The sequence below is a fragment of the Nycticebus coucang genome, chromosome 12, assembly GCF_027406575.1.
Source record: "Nycticebus coucang isolate mNycCou1 chromosome 12, mNycCou1.pri, whole genome shotgun sequence".
Taxonomy (NCBI): domain Eukaryota; kingdom Metazoa; phylum Chordata; class Mammalia; order Primates; family Lorisidae; genus Nycticebus; species Nycticebus coucang.
In genome coordinates, this window is record NC_069791.1 from 65,617,324 (window position 1) to 65,636,215 (window position 18,892).

The 18,892-nt window shown below is 46.1% G+C and overlaps 1 protein-coding gene across 1 annotated transcript in view; it reads left to right on the forward strand.

Annotated features, from left to right (window-relative positions):
- Nucleotides 1-18,892, forward strand: part of SDK1 (sidekick cell adhesion molecule 1) — a 1,108,031-nt gene that overhangs the window by 1,076,955 nt on the left and 12,184 nt on the right. The window contains exons 41-44 of the mRNA XM_053556749.1: nucleotides 4,388-4,552; nucleotides 7,879-8,016; nucleotides 10,739-10,859; nucleotides 15,456-15,585. Of these exons, the coding sequence (XP_053412724.1) occupies nucleotides 4,388-4,552; nucleotides 7,879-8,016; nucleotides 10,739-10,859; nucleotides 15,456-15,585 (554 nt within the window). The remainder of the gene's footprint in view (nucleotides 1-4,387; nucleotides 4,553-7,878; nucleotides 8,017-10,738; nucleotides 10,860-15,455; nucleotides 15,586-18,892) is intronic.

Below are 18,892 nucleotides of genomic sequence, written 5' to 3' on the forward strand. Positions count from 1 at the left end.
GGCTGGGATCTTCAGAACATCCCAGCATAGTGAGACTCACCTGGATAATTGTGAATGGGCTGAACTGTGTGCCAGAATTGCCTGTTAGAACCTAACAGGCCCTGCTGTCTTCTCAAGGATAGATGGAGATGGAAACTCGGGCACTGGGGATAACCTGGTGCCTAGAGAATCGGTTGCACAAATCTCATTATTGCTAATAGTTCCATAATGTTATTTTCCCTCTAATTTGTAGAGATACTTTTCTCCATCACTGATTTATTGAGATATTTAACAACATAATACAAATGAGAAAAAGAATCCACAGTTGAGAAACAGAGTGGACGCTTTAATGGCTGCCAAATTTTTTCTTTCTCACTTGAGATTATGGTGTAAATATTAGTATGAATAAGTAGCCCAGTGAGTTATAACTGGAGTGTAAAACATGCTAATTTTTGAGAGGCAGAATTAAGCAGAATAAAAGTGGGAACATTTTCTTCAGTTAATTCAGAAAGAAGTTCTCTTGGTGTGACATTTCTCCCAACATTTTTGAGTATAAATGGATTGCTAAATAAATCGTTCTGTGTTGAAATTCTGTATCAATATTTTTAAATGTTTTTATGAAAAATGCACGCAATTCCTGGAGCTATGACAGAGCACTTAAAATAAAATGTGGCCTTTAGGTGTTAGTGGAAGAAGAGGCCATCATTTTTTTCCTCAGTAGTAGGAAAGTATTACAAAAACAATAATGCAAAAGACATTCAGAGAACCTACTCCAAAGGTGTTTAGATCTTCTCAGAACAATCTGAAAAGATATTTTATAGTCTCAGTCCCTTAATTTCAATGGCTGTAAGCAACACCCAGTTTGTAAGAGTCTGTACTTTAGTCTCTTTGACAGCATAAAATTATCTATCTTTTTAAGAGGGTAAACAATTTATTCAACATTTGAAGTCCTTAAAACAGTGTCTTGCTCATAGCAAACACTAAATAAAATGGTGGTGGTTATTGTTACTGAAGGCTTGTGCTAGGCCCTGAGAAAGGCTACAAAGATGGGTGAGGGGGTAAAATGATGGATAGGTGGAGGAATGGAGGGATGGAGGGATGGAGGGATGGATGGAGGGCGTGTCAAATAATGGGTGGATAGGTGGGTGAATGGATGGATGGAGGGAAGGATGAGTGGTTGGATTAATGGATGGATGGATAAATGGATAATGCGAACGGGTATATATTGAGCTCTTAAAAAATATAAGATTGAAATGGGCCAAACTATAGGGAAATGTGATGATGGGCTTTGGAAGCCTGTTGGTAGAAGCAAACATCCCTTCCTGGAAAATGAAATAGGGTCAGATTGGGCTAAAAAAAATGAGTCTGAGAGAGTGAAATTACCTTAATGATTTTCCTCTATCTCTGGTTCATAGTTCATTGAGAACAAAAATCTCAGCTGATTTCCTGAAGGGTAGAACAGGGCCTGACCAAAGAATGGGCACTGAAGTATCTGTGAATAAATATGGGGGGTAAGGGAGGAGAGGCTTAACAGGGTCCCCCGGATCAAGGGAGAGGACTGTGCAGAGTAAATGTGTAAGTCCCCAACTGTTCACATTCAAATCTCACATAGAACAACACAAATCACATACAGAAATCACTCTGTACATAAACTTCAGTATCTTTATGGGGATGTGGGACTTGGGTGGGAGGAGTCTTAGGCAAGCCACAGGTTATCATTTTGACACTACACATGGTCATGAGTATCTTGGTGAGAAATGAGACTACAAATGTGAACATTTAGAAATATAATAGACAATCATCATACTACTTTTCTGCCTCTCCAGAGATTTGTGCATTTAAAATCTCATTCACATTTATTCCTCATTAACCTATGACTAGGAGGACTTAGTTGGTGCAAACTCTAAATCCTCTGCAAATATAGACTGATACAATAGCAATTTTCTTCCTGTTTACTGTAGGGCTAATCCATCTGAGCATATCTGGGGTTTCAAGGTGTGTGATAAAGTTGGTTTCCAGATCACCCTCAGTGCCCATGAGGCTGTCAGCACATGGCCATGCATATTCAAATGGATTTTTCTCGCCAGGTCTCCTGTGGTTAAAAGATCACATACTTGTGCCTATAAAAGAAAATATAATTCATGGAGGATTGCTACTTCAAATGAACATTTTGGGCTCTGAGCCCACTTTGTAAACCAGATAACCTCCTTAGAGATTGAATTTATATTTTATTTTGCAAATGCTTATGTAGTGTTTACTGTATGTGAGGAAATATTCAAAGCACTTTATAAACATTAACTTAAAATCCTTGAAACAAACCTATGATGATGAGTTTGTTATCACCATTCTAAAGACAAGGCACAGAGAGGTTAAGTACTCTGCCTGAGGTCACACAGTTAATGGTAGGTCCAGGCTTTACATCAGGCTATCTAATTCTAGACTCTCCTTTTCGCCATAGTGCTCTGCTGTCGGTGATTTCTTTGATGGCAGATTTCACTGATCACTTCTCTTGCACTATGAGTAGATGCCTCAGAAACAAACCTATTTGCTTCTTCCTTCCTCTCTACGTAAGATTTTCTGGCTTGAATTCCAATTTTTTTGATGATTTCCTACAAGTAAGAGTTTAAATAATTTTAATATATTTTTTCCTGTAGTAAAATAAGCATAATCTCAAATGTACCATTTTAACCATTTTTAAGTGGCATTAAGCACATTTACATTGTTATGCAACCATCACCACCATCCATTTCCAAAAATCTTTTCCAATTGCAAAATTGAAAACCTGTCCCCATAAAACACTAACTCTCTACTTCCACTCCCACAGCCCTGGGCAGCCTCTGTTCTACTTTCTTTTTTTCTTTTCTTTGTTCTTTCTTTTTTTTTTTTTTTTGTAACAGAGTCTTGCTTTGTCACCCTTTGTAGAGTGTTGTGGCCTCATAGCTCACAGCAATCTCAAACTCTTAGGCTCAAGTGACCCTCTTGCCTCAGCCTCCCAAGTAGCTGGGACTACAGGCACCCTCTACAATGCCCAGCTATTTTTTAGAGATGGGGTCTTGCTCTTGCTCAGGCTGGTCTTGAACTCTTTTTTTTTTTTTTTTTTTTTTAATTTTTTATTGTTGGGGATTCATTGAGGGTACAATAAGCCAGGTTGGTCTTGAACTCTTAACCTCCCAAAGTGCTAGGATTACAGGCATGAGCCACTGTGGCCAGTCTCTGTTCTACTTTCTATCTCAATATATCTGACAACTCCAGGAACCTCGTGTAAGTGGAATCACATAGGATGTGTCCTTTTGTGTCTAACTTATTACACTGGGCATAGTGTCCTCAAGCTTCATCCACGTTGCAGCCTGTGTCAGAAGTCTCTTCCTTTCTAAGTTAGATATCCCATTGTATGGATATACCACAATTAGCTTATCAACTTACTGGTTGATAAGCACTTGGGTTATTTCTACCTTTGGCTATTGTGAATTAATGCTGCTATAAACATGGGTATACAATTATCTGTTTGAAATTCAATATATTTTTAAAAAAATTATACTAGTATTTGGTGGCACCTGAGCATAGAGGTAAAAAGTAACGATGTCAGGCAGGACCAGTACTGAAGCCACTCCAAGGGATGCTCAAACTCGAGGGTGGCATTTTTTGTGATTTTTGAGGGTGTCTATAAGTCGGAAACCCAGTAGCAGATCCCCAGGGTGAGGGAAGGGTCCCTGGCAGGGGCTTTCAAGGAGCATGTGCAGATCCTATGAGTCTAGGGCCGCCATCCAAGTATTTTCACTGTAAGCAAGAACATGGGACCACATAGATGATGTGAATCTGTGCTCAGTACACCAGGACCACCACCTGGCGCAGCGTGGGGACCTGAGCAGCCCTGCAGAGCTGGTAGCCAGCTGGTCAAAGACTCTATTGTTTAAAATTTCCACTTTGACCCATTGGCTGGTTGTTGTTTCCAATTAGGGTACAGATGGGACACCCTGGACATTCCAGAGACCTCAGAACCATGCTTGGTGTAAACAGAAATCAGCTAGTGACCAGCTGGTGACCATTGGGGTGGCCACAGTGGGAGGCAATCACAGGTGTCAGTAATGGGGTGTGCAGGGAACACAGCCAGCCAGAGAGAGTTAGAAATCCAACAATTAGAACCAATCAGAAACCTGTGGGAAAGGCCCCGAAGCCATGGAGAATGCCCAAGAAATGCTCCTCCTTAGCGGGCTGCTTCATCTGTCACTAAAGGAGAGACACATCTCCCTCCTTTCCTCCTGTGCAACCTTCACCAGCCTCTAACACTTAGATTGACACCCTGATGCCCTCGGCCAGGCCTGCTGCAAGCTGACCCATGAGGTATGGGCACCTGTGTGGCTGGGAAAGCACCCCTAACCTCTGCTCTCATCTCCTCAACCCTCTGCAGATGAAGGCCTGTGGGACATGTTTGTGAAGGACATTCCACGGAGTGCTACGTCCTACACCCTCAGCCTGGATAAGCTCCGGCAGGGAGTGACTTATGAGTTCCGAGTCGTGGCTGTGAATGAAGTGGGCTACGGGGAGCCCAGCAGCCCCTCCATGGCAGTGTCAGGTACGGACAACATCTGGGAGTCTCAGGAGAAGGGAGGATGCGATGGAGCCAGGGATGGAAAAAGAGGACACGCATGTGCCCTCAAGACCCTCCAACTTATTCTAGAAAGATGGTGTGGGTCCTGGGGACCTCCCCAGTGCTGCTGGCCTCTTAGGCATCTCTCTGCTTGTAAGTCTATGAGACCAGTTGTCCTCTGTCAGGACCCCAGGCCCTGGAGCTGCCACCTGCACTGACAGCTACATTATTGATAAGATTTCTCTACTACACTGTGCTGAAGTAATTCATAATTTGTTTTCTCATATTTTTTAAAAATCAGAGAGTTATGCAAGAGTCAGAGTGGTCAGTTTGGGTTAAGCAGTGTCCTCTCTGGGATAAAGGTATTTCCAAATGAAGCAGAGCCCTGGGCCCCTGCATTGGCTGACATGTCCTTTCTGGGAACAGTGGGTCATTTTGGAAGCACAAACACAGCCCAGTGGCCACAGGGTAGGTGGGGGGTGTGTTAACACTGTATAACCCGAGAGAGGTCATGTGCCATTGGGGCCTCTCTGAGAGACACAGAATATAGAGGGCCCAAGACTGTCGCTCTTTGGGGTATGGAGTGAGCTGGTAGAGTCACTGTCCCTGCAAATGGAGTGTGGGTAGGCACCCAGTTGTCTCTTGGGCTGGGCCTTTCTTCTCTCGTTCATTCCTAGGAGGCTGCTGGGAGGCTCCAGACCCCGCCCCCAGTCTACTGTGGGTAGCATGGTAGAGGAGGCATGGCAAGGCCTCCTTCCTGGAGCAAGCATGTTAAGGGGATGACAGAGGTATCTGTGGTCACCAGTGATGTGGCAAAGCTGTGACATGAGGTGGGGGGCCTCTCCTGGGGATTGGAAAGATACATGGGACATGACCACAGAGGAGGGAGCCAGAGAGGAGACTGAGAGTAGCAGCACAAAGTCCTGGTCACCTGGTCACTAAAGGGAAGTAAGAAGCAGGTGGCGGAGGGAGGCAAGGCTATCATTTGCTGTGTCCTCCCCCCTTGCCACCCTCACGTGCCTGTGAGGGCTGGGTTCTGACTCTGGCTGCACTTCAGGGTCACGGGGGGATTGTTAAGAATACCTTCCCCAGGCCCCCACCCAGATGGTGAATTCAGTGGCCCCAGGCATGGGTTTTCTAACTCTGGGTCCGCAGTGATTTCCACATGTGTACAGGCTGCCAGCCAGGGTGCTGAGGTATGAGTGAGGAGTGGGCTGCAGGACAGTGACATGAGGTGGCTGAACAGAGGGTTCTGCAGCCGCTCACAGAAACGCCAGGTGCAGGGCGAGGGGAATAAGGGAGAAAGGGCGGGGGTGGGTGAAGGCAGACTCTCTGCCACACCAGTCGGGGAGGCACAAGCTGTGAGAGACTAGGCTAAGAAAGAGTTGGCTTCATTATTCCTCTTCCCTAGTACACAAAAAAATTCATTACCCTGCATTTAAATTCTCTAAAGCTACTGACTGCATTTGTTGACATTGAAAACAGCCTCATCTTCTGTTTGCTGTATGTGAAGGAAAGACAGGGTCTGTGGGCAAGCTTGGGGCCCAGTGCCCTGCACCCCAGTCTAACAGCACATTGGGATTCCAGGGTGCTCAGAGAGAGGGGCTACGAGGAAGAGGTCCAGGGGACCGCTCCATTTTTTAATGAGTAAGATGTAGAAAAATGAAAAATTGCTCATTTCCTTAAATTTTATTATGAAAATTTTAAACATACCCCAAACCAGAGAGAATAGAATAAGGAACCCTCAGCACCCCTCATCCCAGTTTAGTAATTTAAGACCTGCCTTATGTGTTTCATATATGGAAATTTGGTATAAAGCACTTCCAAATGCACATAGCTTTTAATTGCACATTCACACTGCTGATGGCATGGGCTGCTCCTTCCACAGGTCACGCTCCCTCATCCTCCCTCCCAGTGCATTTCAGCAGAACCCTTCTCTGAAATTCCACTGCATCCAGAGCCAGGCTTGGTTGCCAGCTGCCACCATCGTCTCTTCCATCCTTAGAGAAGCCAGCGGGTCATTACCTGCTGGCGTCACATCAGGACCTAGACTGAGCAGCATGAGGGGCCTGCCCTGGTGTGAGGAGCCCACAGAACTGCCTCGGCCTTTTCTTCCTGCCAGACGCTAGAGCCAGCCCAATGTGCGGGTGATTGGTTTGGGATTGGCTGGACTTGTTATGTGGAACACTTAATGTTTAGCCTGGAAACTCGTTTACCTCTTTTGGATTTAAAATACTGTCATCACCCAAGCAAGCCTGTGGTGTCACATTATCCAAAGCCAATTTCTCCCTTTTATTCCCAGTGTGCACACATTCTTCACTCTCCAGTGAGATACTTAATGGAAGGTAGCTGTGTTTCTGTGGGTTTTGGCAGCAGGGAGGCAGCCATGGGCTTTGCCTGCAAGAAGCTTTATATTTCCAGGCTGCCAAGGCCTCAGAACCAGCCTCCCTGCAGAGAGGCCTGTGGAAGGCACTGAGTGGGACCCCAGCACCATCCAGCACCCACTGAGAAATAATTTCCCATTTTTCTGTTCCTAGTAAACAGAAAGGAACATAAAGAAAAAGAGTATCCTTCTTCTCAGCAGCTTTTAAATGAAACCTTTTCTATTCATTTCTCAAAAATATATCTAAAGATAGGGCCAGTAGTTGAGCCCAGAGTTGCTAGAGGCACAAAATAAATAAAGCATAGCCTCTGCCTCCGGGGGCTGGTGATGTGGAGGGGCCCACTGATAGGGAGGCAAACACACCCTCAGCGGGCACTGGCAATGGGAGGTTCCTACCAGGTATGGGTAGGACCCAGCACTCGGCATGGGCAGGACCAGCTCCTGGGGGCTTTGTGGGTTCAGACTGTACCCAGAGCCACTGAAGTGAAGTTTGGGGGAGGGGCCTGGCTTATTTCTATCTTGAGAAGATCTCTCAGATTTGAGTGAGATGGGAAGAGGCGAACAGTGGAAGGTAGGGACAGTGGCACAGGCAAAGTGAGGGGGAGAAGGTTGGGGCGCGGCACTGTCAGCACACCTGTGTTCCTTCCTTTCGTTCACCCAGATAGCATTTTTAAGCAGCTGAAATTAATTGAAAATAAGCAAGGAGGGTGGCTTTGGTGGGCAAGGTAAGGACAAGGCCCAAGATACAGAAGTCCCCAGGGGGGTGGGAGGGGATAGAAGAGCCCTGGGCCTGGCTCCGTAGAGAAGTGGAACATCACAGATCATCACTGCCACACCATTCCCAAAGCGGCCCTGGGCCTGAGGGTGGCTCGCCTATCACGCCCTTCCTCCCCACATACCCCACTTTGTGTTTGTGTCTTTCCCTCAGCTCAAGTGGAAGCACCGTTCTACGAAGAGTGGTGGTTCCTCCTGGTGATGGCCCTGTCCAGCCTGATTGTCCTCCTGCTGGTGGTATTTGCTGTGGTCCTGCATGGACAGAACAAGAAGTACAAGAGCTGCAGCACAGGTGCCGGGTCTGCCCTTGTTCCCCGTCTCCCAAAGTACCTTGGGCATGAGCTGGAATGTTGACATTTTCTTTCTCTCCTGGATCTGCCATGCCAGCATCTACTTTCCATTTCATTTGCCTGTAGCTGACAAATAGATGCAACAGATTGTCCTTGGAGGCAGTATAGCAAGGCAAGAGCCCAAGACCCTGGGGACCCAGGTGCCAGCCCTACGTGCCCTGGATTAGCCAGGTGTCCTGGAGAAGTCACTGGAGCCATTCAGCCTCCCTGAGCCTCGGTTCCTTCCTCTGAACCTTTGTCCAGATATGATTATATTTTGTTAATATGATTAGAAAGTATAAAGTGTTAAGCCAATGAAATACTGTACTATTTAGCATCATGAACCAGGCCACATCTCAGATAGTTCGTGTGGCTCTTAGAGGCCCAGCCTCTCTTGTTCTTGAGTTTGTACATTGCCTGTGTCCTCAGCCAGCTCTGAGCCTTCCAAGGGCCAAGTCACTGTGGGATTTCCAGCATAAGCCCCATACTAGGAGTGGGGTAGATATTCATCAATAAACAATTGTTGCTAAGTAAGTTGCCAACACTAGGAAAAGGGACAAGCAGATGGGGAAAGCCAGCTGCAGAGAACACACACAGAGGGACTCCTCTGTAAGAAGGTCAGAAACAACCCAAACGAATGTATGTTTCCAGAAGGCAAAATTGTAGTTAAGCATAAACAAGAAAGACACAAAGGCATTTACAGGTGCTGAAAATGCTCTCTATGCCTTGATGCAGTTGGTGGTTACACTATAGCAAAAAAAAATCACCCAGACACTTAACATTACTACACTTTGTGCATTTTATTATCCTCAGTTTTTAAAAAATTCTCATAATTGCCAGCAAGACACTCCCTTGCCTAACCAGAATATAACTAAACTCTAGGTGGTAAACTGTTTTTATCCCACACAGCATTCGCAAAATAGCAGCAGAGCCCTAGAATGTGTACAGTCCTCCAATATCACCACTCTGGCAGACTGGAACCTCTTTCTGAGCCTGGTTTCCTCATTATGAGGTTTCCCACCATCTCATCTGTGGTCCCTTCTTAGAGAAGTGGGTCCCTGGAGAGATGTTCCTAAAAGGATACCACATCAGCCCTCTGGATGAGAGGTGGCCAAGCAGATTCCTGATCTGGCCCTCAGTCCCACTGTCCTCATGCTGATAGGGTTAATGAAACCAGGCACCTAAGGCCCCTTGCCATTTGCTTTTGAAATGCTAAGCAATTCATCCCTCAAAGAAAGGATTTATTTTTTTCTGTATAAATTCACTTCTAACAAGTGTTAGTAAATCAGATTTTATCCCTGTGGGATTGACAATGTATGAATGGCATGTCATTTTACTGAGTTAATGCTATTACAGAATCCAGTGTCTGGCACATGGAAAATCTCTCCACTTTTCACTCTCCTTCTCTATCTGGAAAACAGACTTGAAAAGACATATCTGACCTGCAGCTTCCGATACTCAGCCTTACCCTGGAGTATTAATTTAACATCATAATTGAAGCCTAGGAAAGAAAAATACTTGCCTACCAGAATGTTCCCTTTCTGCCCAGGAGACATGCAAAACATAAATCTTTGCTACCACAGCATCACTCCACACCCTCCCACCTGTCTCCTCTGCCTCCCACCCTTGTCTGAATTCTATTCTGATGCTGGTTCACCTTCCCCCTCCTCTCAGCCCAAGTTCCCTCTGCAGGCACATGGAAAGGGTGCCAGACTCTATGGGAGAGGAACCCCTTAGGGTTTAGAAATGTCAACCCACTTACGCAAGAGAGAGGGATGGCTCTGGGCAGCTGAGGAGGGTCCCTCTGGCTCAAGCATTAGAGCTGTAATTTAAGGGAAGGGGTTACAACCTGAACGAAGGGGCTTCAAGGTGGAAGGGACAGCAGGTGGAAAGGTCCCCAGGTAGGGAAGTCCCCAGGAAGGGGCTTCAAGGTGGAAGGGACGGCAGGTGGGAAGGTCCCCAGATAGCACACTCAGTATGGGCTGGTGTTGGGAGGGGCTGAGGATCGGGGTTAATGCCAGGTGGGGCACAGACCAGGCCAAGGCAGTGAAAACTCAGGCTTTGCCAGCAGATCAGATGGCAACCACTGGAAATTTATTTATGTTGTTTGATTTTTCATAATTTTATTTTTATTCATTTGTTCTGCTAATACATTTCAGAATATGCTTTGATATGTACTGTATTTGTAAATTTATCCTTTTCTTAAAGTGTGAAATTCAGTGGTTAATTCATAGGTATGTACAATGACTACCACAGTCAATTTTAGGACATTTTTATCACTTCGGAAGGAAACCCTGCACCCTTTCTTTAGCCATCACACTCCCATAAATTTACTTTTTACGTTCTATTTTGTTACATGATTGTGAATTTTTTATTTTGAAATGTATTAAATATTTAATTTTCCCAACTTTCAAAAAGCTTATGCACTCTGAATACATTTTCATAAAATACTGGCAAGAATACTAGTATTTTGGCATCAGGCAAATTGAACACTGAAATGCTAATGTCACTTTGGGCCAACACTGTAGCCTGTGTATGACTTTTCTCTACAGCATAGCTCATGAGTTGACATGGGTCTCACATGTAGCCAGAGTCAGGAGCCCTGCCCCCTGCCAGCTGTGGTTTGCGTTGCCACAGTGGGCACACTAATAAAGCTTCTATGCTCCATCCCTGACTGGGCTTTAGGTAAGAGTATCTCCAACATGGAGGAGTCTGTGACCCTGGATAATGGAGGATTTGCTGCCTTGGAGCTCAGCAGTCGTCACCTCCACGTCAAGAGCACCTTCTCCAAGAAGAATGGGACCAGGTAGGGCGGCACTGGCTACAACCACAGCGTGTGGTGTCCACCCCAAGGCCCACTGGTACCTCCACTGCACACAGGAGGTTACCAACAGGCATCATTCCAAACTCACCAGGGCCGCAGGATTGGCAGACTGGTTGACTATATAAAAAGAGGGTGGACCTCAGGTGTGTGGACAATGCCCTGGGACACCTTACTGCCGCCAAATTGGCCTCCTACAGCCACTGGCTAGATGGGGTGGACTGGGAAATTCTTGGTTCACAAGGATGTCACACTGGGCTGTGGCAGGCCTGATCTGGTTTCTCACACGGGAGGGTTATAGTTGTTCTCAGCATCTTATGTACTCCAAAATATTCTGGTAGTGACACAGATTGCCATTTCATATGGGGATGTAATGCGCATAAGAATGACTTCTACCACCAAAGCCTTTACCTTTTTGCCCTTTCCCTAATTTTAGCAGGAAGTAAGCCTTCTTAAAAAAGAGAAGATAACCTTGATTTTCCTTTTGATTTGTAGAGTATCCTCTTCTGGTTGAGTACCCTTGACCAGGGACAAGGGCCAGGATTGGTAAGGGGTCTTGGGAGTCTGGAAGGAAAAACCAAAACACCTGGGGATGCTTTACCTGAACAACAGACAGCTCAGGGGGGCTGTTGGGGTCCACCAGCATTAGAGGTACCTCTTCCTCATCCATATCTGCCTCAGATATTTTTAATTCTAAGGATGTGGAAATAACTATCAAAACACAGACTAAAAGCTTTCTGTTTCCCTTGATTGTCTATCAGGCGTGCAGTGGCCAACAATGCCCAGACATTGCCTATGCTGGTCCTATCCGCCACCTGAGTTTAGGAATCTCAAATCATTTGGATGGTGTTGAGGCCCCTCATTTTTTAGGGAGGCAGGTCACCGAGGGCGCTTGTCTACATGTGGCTGGCCCTCTGCCAGCACCACCAGGTGGCCAGCCCAAGGCAGAGCAGGCTGCCACCACCCGTGTTGCTGTCCTGAGGGCAGGAGGTAGAAGCCAATGGTGACCTCTGGTCATATCTTTCATCTCAATTTTCCTTCTTTTTTATTAAATCATAGCTGTGTACATTAGTGCAATCATGGGGTACAATGTGCTGGTTTTATATACAATTTGAAATATTTTCATCAAACTGGTTAACATAGGCTTCACGGCATTTTCTTAGTTATTGTGTTAAAACATTTATATTCTACATTTAGTAAATTTAAGACTCAAGTGTTTCCTGTTGTGTAAAAGAAACATGAAAACCAACCACACATAATTTCAAGACCAAGAGGAATTTGTTACAGAGAATTTTAAAATATTATATGCTCCCTCCTACAAGTATCTCTTCTGTCTTGAGAAGAGACACTCATAGCTTTTAAGCACATTGCCCAGGAATAGACAGGCTAATATAAGTTTATCTGCTTCCCAGACAAAAAAAGAAAAATCATTTCATGGTGAGGTTGAAAAGTCTTAGAACACAAAGAGACTTCCCCAAGGGGGGTTCTAACAGGGAAAATACAGGCGTCTTATATCACCACAGCCAGGAACTGTGGGGCTCTGGGAGACAACACTGTGATCAATGGTACAGGTTTCGTAGGATTTGGCACAACCCAAGAAAGCCCTTTCTACAGAAGAGCTCTTGGCAGTGGAATCATGAGCTTCCCCCAGGTAAGAAGTGTTGGGGCCACTTCAGGGGACTGTGAGGTGGGTGGGCAGGACAGGGTAGCCAGCTACAAGCCAGCCTATGTGGCCCCTTCCCTCTCTGGGGCTTGCTGGGCCCATCTCCTGAGCTGGTGTTGTCTTGTGAGTCTGAGGGACCCCTGGATCTGGGAAGGTAGGCATGGCCCAATGGGCAACCCAGCCTTTCACCCTCAAACATTTGTATGTGGCTGTCTGTAAGACTTTTAGGTCAGATTTCTAAATATGCTGACCCACATCCAGAACAGACTGCTATCTTCTCACTTAGCTGGCTGCTGGGAACACAGATCACAACCTCTGGAGGGTCCAATGCCAGCCCCAAGTTCTCAGTTTAGCTGCTCTGTGGGTCGCACATTTCCCATGGAAAAAGGGGGTCCTTTGCTTTGGTTTGTTCAGCCATGTACCCGTTTCAGTCAAGGTCCTCAGCTTCCCAAAAGGGTCAGGTGAAAACCATCCTGAACCTGCTGAGCCAAGGACAAAATAAAATTAAGACAGAAAGGAAAATTGACCCTTTCCTTCAGGTTTTTTTTTTTTTTTTCATTCCTAGCAATAAGACCCCAATTGTGATTGAAGGAAAAGATTTTCTGCTAGAGAAGGGAATCTGAGTGTTTCTCAGGAGCTCCAAGGGGGGCTGAGACCCACAATCTAGGCAAGGTCATGTGGAAATTAGGCCCCTAGCATTATCTCCAAAATGTCTTTAACATAAGGATGTGACCAAGTTATCTCTCTAGTACATATGCTGTGGTTACAATTTTTATGTGGGGAAGGCACCACTTTAGCTTCTTAGATAAAAAGATTTATCCAAATGGTTAGATGAGAAACTGACTCTTTCCCAAAATAAACTATCTCTGAGGTGGAGGGGGTAAAAAGGCCCTTAGGCCTTCATTGGGCCTTCCCTGTGAAGAAACAGCAGAGCAGACACCAAGGGAAGCCATGCCTGTTTGCAGACCTTTACCCCAGTGGTCTTCCCAGTGGAATCTCTCTCTGCCCAGCACCTGAGTTCCTGGCCAGGGGCTTCTCCTTGTTTGATGTCTGAGAGTGACTTTCCCCATTGGGGGTTGAAAAGACACTGCATCTGCTGCCACCCCTGGGCTCTGCACTCACAGCATGAGGGAGAGCTCCACTGGGGCTGCCAGGTAGTCCTGGACTTCGTGAACATACAGGCAAGGCCAATCACCCTGTAGCAGACCCTGCACCTCCTAAGGGGCAGTGAGAAACACTCTGTCTTGCCTTATTTAAAAATTATGCCCTTTTGTGTTTGGATTTTTTTCCCCAAGTTATAATTTTCTTTTATGTGAAAAATAGAATCTGGGCTTCTATTCAGCTATATGATAGTCACCAAGAAGTTGGGGCTAAAGAGTATATTTTCTGTGGCTTCATGACAAATTATCATGTGTTTAGCAACTTAAAGCAACATGGGTCAGGAATCTGGCCTCTGCTCGAGGTCTCCCAGGGCTGTAATCCAGGACTTGGTGGGGCTGCACTCTCATCTCGAGGCTCCACTGAGCAAGAATCCTCTCCAGGATCCTCAGGCTGCTGGCAGGATATGTTTCCTGTGGCAATGTGACTGAGGGCCTCAGCTTCTTCCTGGCTGTCAGCTGGAGGCTACTCACAGTCCCTTATAATGGGGCCCTCTCTGGGGACTATTCCCAACATACTGTTGCTCTCTAGTCAGCCAAGACGGGGACAGGGGGGTCTCATATAACATCACATAAGTCACAAGAGCTTTGGGAGCAGCAGCCCCTCCCCCTTTCTGCATAACAACATGATCAAAGCAATGACAGCCCCCACCATATACTGCCGGTCAGAAGATATCACAGGTCCCACCCTACTCCAGGGAGAGCGTGATGGGGAACCAGTGATAGGCCACCTTAGAATTCTGCACACCACAAAGAAAAGGCCAGGCACAGTGGCTCACACATGTAATCCTAGCACTCTGGGAAGCTGAGGCAGGTGGATTGGTTAAGCATGGGTGTTCTAGACCACCCCAAGCAAAAGTGAAACCTCGTTTCTACTAAAAACAGAAAAAAACTAGCTGGGCATGGTGGCAGGTGCCTGTAGTCCCAGATATTCAGGAGGCTGAGGCATCTTACAAGGGTACATGTGAAAGTTAGTAAATGTAGAATATAAATGTCTTAACACAATAACTAAGAAAATGCCAGGAAGGCTATGTTAACCAGTATGATGAAAATGTGTCAAACGGTCTATAAAACCAGTGTATGGTGCCCCATGATCGCATTAATGTACACAGCTATGATTTAATTAAAAAAAAAAAAAGATCTCTTCATCCCAGTAGTTTAAAGTTGCTGTGAGCTATGATGACACCATGGCACTCTATCAAGGGCAACAGACTGAGACTTGGTCTCAAAAAAAAAAAAAAAGTATGCTGTAGCAGTTCCTCCTCCCACCTCACCCCAGCACAGGGTCCTGGGACCCTGCCAGAGCAGGAGGCTAGGCCTGGAGCAAGCCTCCCTAATTCCCTCTTGTGGATAGATTAGACTCTGTCTCCATGGCTTCTCCTTCATTTCTGTCCAATGCACTCCCCTCCTGCTGCCTACACTGCAAATGTCAAGCCCCACCCCACGATTCGTGTTGGTTCTGACCTCTTGGTGTTCTTTGTGCTTGAGTTTCTTGCTGGCCTCTCCAGGTGCAGACGAGGTCACTGCCCAGTGCACCCCAGCCCCTCATGGTCAGGCCCCTGATAGGTGAAGGATGTTGGATCACCAGATGGCTGGTACTTAGTGCTTATACGTAACTTTTTCTATCAGTTGCCAAAATGGCATTAAAATCTGTGCATTTCCCCTTATCCTGATGTGATAAAGGCCAGATGACCAGTTAGGAGGCCTCTAGGGAGGGTATCTTTTGCCCAAGTGTAACGTGGACAATGGTCCTTATCCTAGGTCCCCTCCCCGGCCGAGCCCTGGCGGTCTGCACTACTCAGATGAGGACATCTGCAACAAGTACAATGGTGCTGTGCTGACTGAGAGCGTGAACCTCGAGGAGAAGACAGCGGATGCCTCAGAATCTGAGGTCAGTGCCTGCACTTTGTTTCCCAGTAACCACCATTCCCTACTTCATAGTGAGCCTTCTTCCTCCTCAAACATCTTATTTGAGTCTCACAGCAGCCCCATGACTTAGGCAGAGCAAGTAACAAATAGCTCTCCTTCAGAGATGTTAAAAGAATGAGTGAGCCCAATTCCAGATGCTCAGCTCACTTTGGGCCTGTCAGACCTCACCCAGCCTTGAGGACAGGTGCCCCAAGCCTGGTGTATGGAGGAGCAGGTTCCCATTTTTAAATCCCAGGGCTAGTGTAAAGACAGGCAAGGCTGGCACCCTGGAGAGCAGACTCCAGGTGCTGAGTGGGTACCCTGCAGGCTAGACACTTGCATTGCTTCACCTCACTTAGTCTTGGAGGTGACTGGTGCTGCACCACCTCTTACAGATGGCACCAGCCGTGCAGAACAAGAGCACCAGCCAGGCAGAGCAAAGTAGACTTCCACCCTGGAAGACTCCTTCTCTCCTCTCTACTTTCAGGGATAGACATAGAGGTTACCATAAAGACTGGTGGTCTCCTGAGCCTGCAAGACTAATGGAAAATGGGAGCATCTATGGGCGATGCCTGTGGCTCAGTGGGTAGGGTGCCAGCCCCATATACCTAGGGTGGTGGGTTTGAACCCAGCCCTGGCCAGCTAAAACAGCAGTGGCAACTGCAACATAAAATAGCCAGGCGTTGGGCAGGCACCTACAGTCCTAGCTACTTGGGAGGCTGAGGCAAGAGAATCACTCAAGCCCAAGAGTTGGAGGTTGCTGTGAGCTGTGACGCCACAGCACTCTACCGAGGGTGACAGAGTAAGACTCTGTCTCAAAAGAAAAAAGAAAAAGAAAATGGGAGCATTTACTCACCCTGGGTTTGCTTCCCCGCCAGACACCTTGCTCCAGGAGATCCCTGCTCTTCTCTGGGTGCTAAAGAAGGATTTATACACCATGGTACCAAGTCACTCACCAGGATAGGGGAGCTCAGACATGGACCCTTCAAAGATGTCAGCCTCCAGCCAGGCCTGAGAACCCTGGGCCTGTGTCTGGGCATTTAGTGGTTCTGAACTGAAATATGTCTCACAAGTGAGGCCTTGATGCCACCTGAGGGAAATTTTACTGGGCAGGCAGCCATAGAGGGCTTCACGAAGGAGCTCGACACTCCCAGGAAAGGCCCTTTCCCTACCAGGGTACCATCTCAGTATGTTACACTTATGTGCAAACATGGTGAGGCAGCAATTGCAGAGATTGCCTCACCAGCCCCAAGCTTTTGTTTCAGACAGGCCAAGCCAGGGGGATGAAATCTCCAAGCCACATGCTATCTGGGTAGGCCTCCCCCACCTCCTGACATTTGTTCTCTAAATCAATATTTAATCTAAAATAAGTCTCACCTTCATTTTAACCTGAATTCAGGCTTTATTGAGCCCCGGGACTCAATGAAATGGCTCTCTTCCATTGTGAGTTATGTCTGAACTCCCAGTGAGGAGGGACAGCAGGAGGGTGTGTGAGGCCTCAGCCCCACTTTGCTTGGTGTGTTCTGTTTACAGAGGGGCTTACTGTCAGTGCCACCATCATGGGGGTGGCAAAAATAGCAAGCAGCTTGTGGATGTTCAGAAAGGCACAATTGTCTACAGTTGAAGGGCTGTCAAATAAAAACCTGTTTGTGATAAGGAAGTGGTACCCCTGTTCCAGCTGCAAGTACCAAAAGCAACATGTGGGGAAAGGGAGCAGGACAGCCTCCAAGCAGGATGATCTGTGTCAGCAAAGAGAGCCACCACTCATGGGCACCTACTTCAGATCTGTTCTCAATGCCTGCCCCACTGCTCTTTGGTGAACACGGACATCGTGCAAAAAGTGGGTGGCTGGCTGGTGTTGCGTTGGCTCTGCTGTTCATGGTTTATGTGTGCTGAGCACTCACTGCTTTGATGTACTGACCACTTACTATGGACCAGGCCCAGGGTAAACATCTGCACATTTGGTGCCCACACCAGCCCTATGACGCAGGATAATTGTGCTCATTCAGTTCAGACACTGAGGTCACCCAGCAGATAGGAATGGAAGCCCAAACCCACCCAGACCTTCATGCCTCTGGGCTTAGCTTAACCCCTTAGTCTGCAGCTTGACTTGGGGAAGAAGGCATGATTGATGATTAGTCTTACAGCAGGCAGAATTCATGAATTCTGAACTATTTGGGGTTTGTTTTTGTTTTTTAAATTTCAAAATATTAATTAAGGGAATACAAGTGTTTTATTACATAGATATCTTGTATAATGCTTGAGTCAGGGCTTTCCGTGTGTCCATCACGAGAATAGTGTTCATTGTACCCAAGTGGTAAGTTTTTATCCCACCCTTTTATCTCACCCTTTCCACTTCTTTTATCTCTTTGCGCCCATGTGTACCTATCTATTAGCTCCCACTTATCAGTGAGAACATATGGTGTTTGGGTTTCCATTCATGAGATACTTTACTTAGCTCCACATTGCTGCAAATGACATTATTTCATTACTTGTTATGGCTGAGTAGTATTCCATGGTATATATATATATGAGTTTGAACAATTAAGTTCACAAACTCATCCTAGGGAAACTGCTATATGCCTCATTACTGAATATCGCTACAATCACCTTAAAGTACTCCCCGTAGGAAGCACACAGCAACACCAGTGCCTAGTCTACCCTTCAAAGCAATTTTGAAATTCCTTTTCTGGAATGGCCATCAAAGCTGTCAACATGGATATGGGACAATTAAGTTCATGAACTCATCCTAGAAAAAATGCTTTGAAGGGTGGACTAGGCACTGGCATCGGTGCATAGCTTCCCGAGGACAGTACTTCAAAGGGGACTGTAGTGATAGCAAAAATGAGGTATGTAGCACTTTTTCTAGGATGAGTTCATGAACTTAATTGTCCACCTCATATATATAACATTTTCTTTATCTACTCATGAACTGAAGGGCACTTAGATTGATTCCACATCTTTTTGATTGTGAATTGTGCTGTGATAAACATTCAAGTTTGGGTGTCTTTTTGGTAAGATGACTTTATTTCCTTGTGTAGATACCCAGCAGTGGGATTGCTAGATCACATGGTTGCTTTACATTGATTTATTTCTTTAATAAATCTCCATTCTGTTTTCTATAGAGTTTATACTGAATTGCAGTCCCACCAATAGTATATATCAACACCAGCATCTCTTGTTTTTTGACTTTTTTAATAATGGCATTCTGATAGGGTAAGGAGGCGTCTCATAGTTTTAATTTACATTTCCCTAATGATTAGTTAAGGTGAATATTTGTTCATATATTG